The sequence below is a fragment of the Poecilia latipinna genome, unplaced genomic scaffold, assembly GCF_001443285.1.
Source record: "Poecilia latipinna isolate Pla-1442-1.1 unplaced genomic scaffold, P_latipinna-1.0 Scaffold1074, whole genome shotgun sequence".
NCBI classification, from domain to species: Eukaryota; Metazoa; Chordata; class Actinopteri; order Cyprinodontiformes; family Poeciliidae; genus Poecilia; species Poecilia latipinna.
Window position 1 is genome coordinate 113,872 of NW_015113690.1, and position 7,673 is coordinate 121,544.

At 41.7% G+C, this 7,673-nt stretch overlaps 1 protein-coding gene across 1 annotated transcript in view; it reads left to right on the forward strand.

Annotated features, from left to right (window-relative positions):
• The window catches only part of LOC106959376 (E3 SUMO-protein ligase PIAS1-like), a 69,673-nt gene extending 62,337 nt beyond the window's left edge, over positions 1 to 7,336 (forward strand). The window contains exons 9-13 of the mRNA XM_015051927.1: positions 228 to 364; positions 679 to 937; positions 1,238 to 1,377; positions 2,194 to 2,234; positions 3,561 to 7,336. Coding sequence (XP_014907413.1) covers positions 228 to 364; positions 679 to 937; positions 1,238 to 1,377; positions 2,194 to 2,234; positions 3,561 to 3,914 — 931 coding nt within the window. The 3' untranslated portion in view covers positions 3,915 to 7,336. The remainder of the gene's footprint in view (positions 1 to 227; positions 365 to 678; positions 938 to 1,237; positions 1,378 to 2,193; positions 2,235 to 3,560) is intronic.
• The last annotated feature ends 337 nt before the right edge of the window (positions 7,337 to 7,673 follow it).

A 7,673-nucleotide genomic window follows, 5' to 3' on the forward strand; every position in this document is an offset into this window, starting at 1 on the left:
TAAAAAAAAAATTTTTATAAATTTTTTTTTTCCGGGGTTTTTTTTTTTTTTTTTTTTTTTTTTTTTTTTAAGCCTGTCACTTCCTTTCTATCCGTACATTTTAAGAGAACTTTTAAAGAGAATATGCAGCGTCGGTCTGGAAGATGCTTTAAAAAAAACAAAAAAAACATTTTCATTTAAAAGTAATTATTTTAAGCTAATCCTTGCCTGCCTGTGTCTTCTCCCAGACTTTTTGTGGAGATCTTGAACAGCTGCTCAGACTGTGATGAGATCCAGTTTAAGGAGGATGGCAGCTGGGCCCCCATGAGGTCTAAGAAGGAAGTGCAGGAGGTCTCCTCAGCTTCCCTTAACAACGGGCTGGATGGTGAGTTTTGTGGGATGGGAAGTGAAAGGCACGAGAGGAGACTAGAAGCCAATTCAGCTAGGAGTAAAAAGTAAAAAAAACAACAACAAAAAAACATATTAACTTTGATCCTCTGCTACTCGGTTTGCATTGTCCGTTTTAATTTGCCAAATCGTTGGTAATATTACGTCTGAACAAACTGCCTCTATGCCAACAAACACCCCACGGTTCATGTTCAGATGAGTTTTCTGAGCTTTAGAGAGCCTTCGGGGTTTTTTCAGGCTCCTTTCTCTGTGAATCCCGACACAAACCGAGACATCTCTGCTTCCCCTCAGGCTCCTGTCGGACGTCTGAAGGCTCAGATCAGCACAGCTCCTCGTCCTCCAGCCACAGCGACAGCAGCCACAGCAAAAAGGTGGAAGTGATCGACCTGACACTCGACAGCTCCTCGGACGAAGAAGAACCAGATTCCCCTCCGCCGCCTCCTCCTCCTCCACTCCCTCCTCCTCCGCCTTCCTCTGCAACGCTTCCTCCTCCAGTCAAAAGAGCGTGTCCGTCTCTGTCTCCGAACTCTCCGCCTGTCATAAACAAAGGGTGAGTCAACCACAGAAGCAGGGGTGGACGTTTATCGCTTCGTTCATCACTTAATGCAAAAAAAAAAATAAATTAAATTCTTATCACGGTAAAAATTTAGATTTATTTTTGTCATGATAACATTCATGAGGACTTTGCTGCTTCTTTTGGCCTTGGTGAATGTTGCGTTGGTGTTTGGAGCTCGGTGCAGGGTGCCGCACGCTGGCTTTACCCCCAGCATTCTGCACAGAATGAAAGCGTGACGGTCGGTGCAGCAGTCCTCTGACCTCGTTGTGTTTTCCGTGTGCACGCGCTCTGCAGGGTGTTGAACCTGCACCACCAGGCCTCTCCCATCAGCCGCACCCCCAGCATGCCAGCCATGGACACCAACTACATCCCTCCGGTGCCCCCACTCATCCAGGACTACAGGCCCTACTACCACACCCCCAACGACCTGTCAGGTAACAGCCACACATTCAGGAATCCACAAACGTTTCCCGTAAATATGGGAAATATCTGTTGATCTAAACTTTATTCCCTGTCCCGTTGTCATGCTGTGTCTTTTCTTCTCTCTGGCCTTCCTTCCTCTTGTTCCCTTCCTGTCCATTTTTCTCTCCTTCCTTTCTTTTTCTTTCTTTTTCCTTATTTGGGCCCCTTTCTGTGCCCTTCCTGTCTGGTGTCCTTCCTCTCTTTGTTTCCCTTGTTTGTGTTTTTTCTGCTGTACTTCTTCCATCATTTCTGACTTTTCTTCTTAATCTGTTTCTTGTTGTTTCTTCCATACCTCCATTGGCCCTGACCTCTTTATTTTTTTTTCTCTTCTGACCTTCTATCTTTATTTCTTTCCCTCCTCTGTCATGTCTTCCCTTATTTCTTTCCTTCTTTTTATTTCTGTCCTTTCTTTCATCCTTTCCTCTCTTGTTTTCAGTTTCTTCTTACTTTCTTGTCCTCTTACTTAGTTTTCTAGAAAGTTTGGATCTGGAAAAGTATAATATGAACAACATGGAGGAACCTTATCTGGAAATTTTGGATCGGTTAGACAATAGTTGTCAGGCACCAGAGAAGAAGAACGCTTTGGACCGATGACTTGTTAAGAATGAGCTGCACAAGGTTTTTGTCTCTGTGAGCAGGCGAACCTGATGTGAGACTCGTGAACTTTTCACTTGAGGATTTCCTCTTCATTTTTGTACCATTTTCGCCTGCAGGTTAACGTCGGCGTGTGCCGTCTTCCCGTTTCTAGACGTAATCAACACCGACTTTCCTTTGTGCTTATTTTCTAGAGTTGAACTTCTTCTCTTTTCTTCAAGGAGACAATCATCAGGTATGTTCAACTGTATTCTGTGTGTCACGTAGCACAGGAATACCCCACGTTCCTTAAAAACTTTGATTTTTTATTTTTTTATTTTTTATTTTGTTATTAAATCACCCTCTCTACTTTCACCATATAAAGCCAGCTACAGGTGGGTTCTCAGTGACGAGATGTTCCCCGTCATAAAAAAGAAATTATTTAAAAAGACATATCCTGATTCTGAGTAAGTCCACTTAAAATTTTAATTTGACATGTCTGAAACCTGATGAGGGGGGGAGAATCTCATATAAAATCCAAAATCCTTCCTGTACTCTGTGTTCCCTTTTTTTTTTTTACTACTTTTACTACTGGCTCTTAGTCTCAATCCATACAGGGAGCCGTGAAAGTAAAACCTTTGATAAATGAAAGTCGTCTGGTGCAGAAGAAACTTTGGGGCACTTAGCTGAAAGTCGTGCGATATCCTGTTGCTTTCGCTACGCCGTATCGGTGTCAGAGATTTCTGCTGCCTGCCTGAAACAATGAAGCTGAAGGGATTTCAAATATGACTCACGGTGCTGGAAATGTTTCGTCTAACATGTCACCCTTGAAAGAGAAGACAGTCAGAAGCAAATGGCTTAATTATATTTAACACCAAAATATTGCCAACTGTTTCCATTTTTAGTTTTTTTTATACATTAAAGGTGCTCAAAGTGGGGTGCGGCGGCCTTTTGCCACAATTCAAGAATAAATTAGATCAAAACTACGACTTTTAAATTGAAATCTATTTTTTTAAAAATGTTAAATGCAACACAAAGTGATCATCGTTTTCTGCTTTCCTCATATTGTCGTGGTGACTACGAACACACCTCTAAAGTACACCTTGGTGCGCCCACGTCTGCTTTTAATCTTTGCAGTAAAACTTGGATAAGTACAGGAAGCGTTTTCAAATGAAGACTGACCTACATCCTGTTTTTAATGCTAGAAATAGACAAAAAATGTTATTTCACTTTTCTTCATTCGAGCCCAAAATGGCAATGAGCGAACGGCATGCCTTTCGTTAACTTTAACTTCGTTAAAGTTTTGGATCTACGATGCAGTTCCTACAAAAGAGTCGGATTACTTCATTTAGTCAAAACGGTTCACGCTTAGCTGGTGGCTGAGAAGGTGAAAAAAAATAAATTACAGTTTTGGTCATTTTAATTTTTAAAAAAATCATATATTTTTTTTGTCCTGGGAGTGTTTTTGAGCTGACATGACAAAAAGAACACACACACACACACACACACACACACACACACACACACATATTTACATAAAATGCTGTCCCACTAACAGCTCTTCCTCGTTGCCGCCCTGCAGCATTACAACATGGTCATGGCGGCGGCGGCGGCGGCCGCCTCGGCCTCAGAGGACCACGAGCTCCTCCTCAACCGCTTCCTGCCCTACAGCACCTCCTCGTCGGCCTCCCAGCTGTTCCTCGACCAATCAGGTACCCCCTCGCTGACGGCGCCGACCAACGGGGTGAGCAACGCGGGCGGCGGCTTGATCTCATCCAGTAGCCTTCGAGACACTCACTCCACACACTCGTCGTCTTCGCACTCGTCCTCACACCCCTCACACACACACCCCGGGGTGGTGGCCAGTCGAAGCAGCGCCGAAGCGGCAGTGGCAGCTATCTACGGCGGGATACCTGACGTCATATCGCTGGACTGACCCGAGGCGGGGGGCGACGCTCTGGGCCCAGCGTGAATGCAGTACCACGCCGGACGTTTCTTTCTTTTTTTTTTTTTTTTTTTTTCTCCAGAGATTAATTAGACCGGCCCCAAGTCATCGAACTCTGTCAGCTTTTTGGAGCCATAATGTGGAGAAAAGCACTAAATATCTGAGTGGGTGGCATCACTTTATGGGAGGGGAGGAGGGGAGAGATGCGGACTTGGTGTTACTGACCTCAGATGAGAAACCAGTCCGACGTTTGGACCACATCTGATCTTTACTGGTACAAACTTGGCACAAACAGCGGAGATGCTGCCCGAGTGGGAAAAAAAAAAAAAGCAACAAAAAAAAAAACACAAGGTTGGAGGGGTTCCTTATTGTTTTTTTGTTTGTTTTGTTTTTTCCTTTCTACAAAAACAAGGCGCAGCACCGTGACCAGAGAACAAAATCTATTTTCCTCTTTTACTTTTCTATGTCGGGAACGTTTTCAGTGTAGTGAGCTGCTTCTGTCGCTGTTTCCAGGCGGAGGACTGGACCTCCTTTCCCTTCAACACCTGCCGCCATGTTGGCTTAACTTTCCATCCGCATCTCCGACGACGACCACGTTCCTTTTTTTTTTTTTCTCCCTCTTCGGCCTCATTTCCAGATTCATTTTTTTTTCCTCTATAATGAGACTGAATTAACAGTTGAATCATGTTGTAGTAGATTTAATATTCTTTTTAACTTATGTATGATATTTAAACAGTGAAATATGCATTCCCCCTTGACTTTCAGGTTGATTCAGTGTTGGTTGTTTTCACTCCTTGTAAAGAATCTGCCGGCATACAGCATTTAAACTGTTGAAGCTATTTATACTTGCCAATTTAGACTTTTAGCTGGAAGATTTTTTTTTCTTTTCTTTTCTTTTTTTTTTTTGCACAATGCCAAAAAGTAGGTACTAATATGAAAGTGATCTGAGTGCTGTTGAATGTGTGTGTGTGTGTGTCAGTGTTTTCAGTCTGTTTTTCCGGGTTCAGTGTGTTGCTTCGCGTCTCTTGCGGCTGACTGTTATAAAAGGATTTTCCGACGAAGCCGTCGTAGCGACGCCGGGCCTTTTAAAGACACAGGCGTCCACAGCATGCGACCAAGCTTAAAGCAGTGCCTGTTTATTACGTGCGCGTGTTTGAGGAACCTTAAAGTAATGTCTTAAAATCGTCACTTTTTTTGCATCTGACGTTTTTCCGCACCCATCGGGGGGGGAAGGAGGAGTTGAGTCGGGACGGAGCGCTTGCGGTTGACGTCTTGAGAAGTGAAAGGCGGCGGCCTCAGCAGGTCAACGCGGGCTCCGCTCCGAATTAGACGGTTTAAAAATGCATGGCCTGTCAGGAGAAAAAGCCTCGAGTGTTGGAGCAAAGCGCGTACGCTGTTTTTCACGCATGGTTTGCTTGTGAATGTACTTTTTTTTTTTTTTTTAAAACAACACACACTTTCGTTTGTCGTTATCGAAGCCGTGTTTCCCCGTCATCCTTTAAATGTTCCCAGCGTCTGGCATTGTGCGCGTCTCTTTGACGTCCGGCTTCCAGGCGCCGGAGACAGGCAGCGCCTAATTATCCCAGCGATCATGAGATAATGGGCTCTGACAGCGGCTCCCGCCGCCCCGTCCCATTCCTCGATAACCGGACGAGGATCTGACACGGGGTGACCCTCCTCCTCCCCTCCCCTCTTCCATCCACTTGGCATTTCTAACTTCATTCCCCGCTCTTCTCATGGGAACCAACTCCTGCCTCTCCGTATGACTCCATCATCTGCTGGAACAAGTTCTTTTAGTGTATTTCCTGTGTTGTGCAGTATTTTATTTATTTCGTATCCTTTGTGTCTACATATTGAATTTTTATTTTATTTTATTGCTTTACAATTTGCTCAGTGGCTGAAAGCGAGTGTGAGTCACTGTCATGTGGGAGCCGGTTGTGAAAAGATTTTATTTAATATGCGTTGAATAATTATTTAGCAGCAGCTCGACTACTCAGAAAGGTGTTGTGATGATTCTCTAGGGAAATAAATGCCACCGTGCATTTTACTCGGTAGCAGACTCTGGTAATCCTTTTATGGGCACAAAACGAATGCTTAATTAATTCATGCATGATTAATTGTTTCTTTTGAATTAATTGTGTCGTGTGTTCCGGAATGCAGCAATGTAGAAAAGAGTGGAGAAAAAAGAAAAGAAAAAGGAAATAGGCTGCACAACCAGAAACCCAGCAGACAAATCCAAATATCAGGTAGTTTTCCGAGACTCTCCCATCAGCCTCAGCTGTTTGGCAGATAATAACATAAAGAATAAAGATGATACACATTAAACACGCTAGTAGGCATGGGACTGGTTTCCACTATGGTTCATGTCCTCTTAATTTAAAAGGGCAGAGAGGAAGTGCCTGTCTGTTTGGAGCAGGTGTGGGAACTAGCGCCACCTATCTCTTTCTGTGTTAATGCTGTTTTGAAGCTGCAGTTGGAAAGTACAGACAACTCAGTTATTTTTCTCTGCATAAACTCTCAAAGTATCATGAAATTTATCAAATGTTTATTCTATGTTTTGGCTAAACGGGTCATTAATTATGCCATATTTCTGACATCTCTACAACGTAATGTTTTATTTTCCTTCGAAAACCTGCAACTTTTTACCCCCATTTTTTTGTCTTTCACCCCCTGGTGGAGGACTGAGGGATTACAGATGACCTGTCGAGGTTTTTCTAGAAGTCCACTATGTCTTCAGGCATCTGATGGGAGTTTTTAAGCTGCACAAAGTTGTTTTCTTTGAGTTGGTCACAGTCAGGTGTGTGTAGAGTAACACAACGTTTTATCCAACCAAGAGAAACACTATGTTAGCATTTTTTTTTTTTTACTCAACTAAAAGTAAAACCTTGCCATCCAAGAAATGAGTAATGTGAGAGTAAAACAGTATTCCATCAAAATGTTACTCATGTACACCTGATGTAATATTTAAAAATGATGGCAGCAGACAAACAGAAATCTAAAGTAATGTTCTCATTGTGGTATTTTATAGACGAAAAAGAAAAATATCCAAATAAGTCAAATGATTATAGGCAGAAGAAAGATTTAGCTTTTCCAAATCAATCTGTTTCGAAATAAACCCTAGAAAACCGATACTTAAAATAAATGTAGCTAGTTACTACCCACCTCTGGTTCCAATAAATGAAGCATAAAAAATAGTTGGTCGTTTATCCAAATGAGTTTTTAATTGGGACATTTACCACAAACCAAGAGAATACTGACTTTTCTGCTCACTGATAAACAGTAAACATGAAAAAAAAACATCTCATAAAAAAAAAGACAAAGCATCACCACAGATAAACACAGCACTGAGCTTTTTTATTTTGACCCTTCATTAAGATAAACATATGGCTTAATATGTTTCACACAATCAGTTGGAAAAAAAAATCAGCCAGGGTGCTCGCAAAACAGTTTTTAAAAGTGTTGTTAGTAAATTATTAAGTGTGCAATTTGATGTTTAAGTCATTCAGATAATTAATTTACAAATGTTTCCTAACATGTGACTTATGATACAAAAAAGCTGAGAATTTTTTTCTATTATTATTTTCCTAAATCTTTCAAATCAGCAGTTCAGACAAAATTCGATTGTCTTACTCTGAGCTTTAAACGGTGATGTGCGACTTATCAGAATTGTATTTTTTTTTTGTTTTGTTTTTTAGCATTATTTGAAAGCGATTAGATTATTTTTTATATATATATATATATATATATATA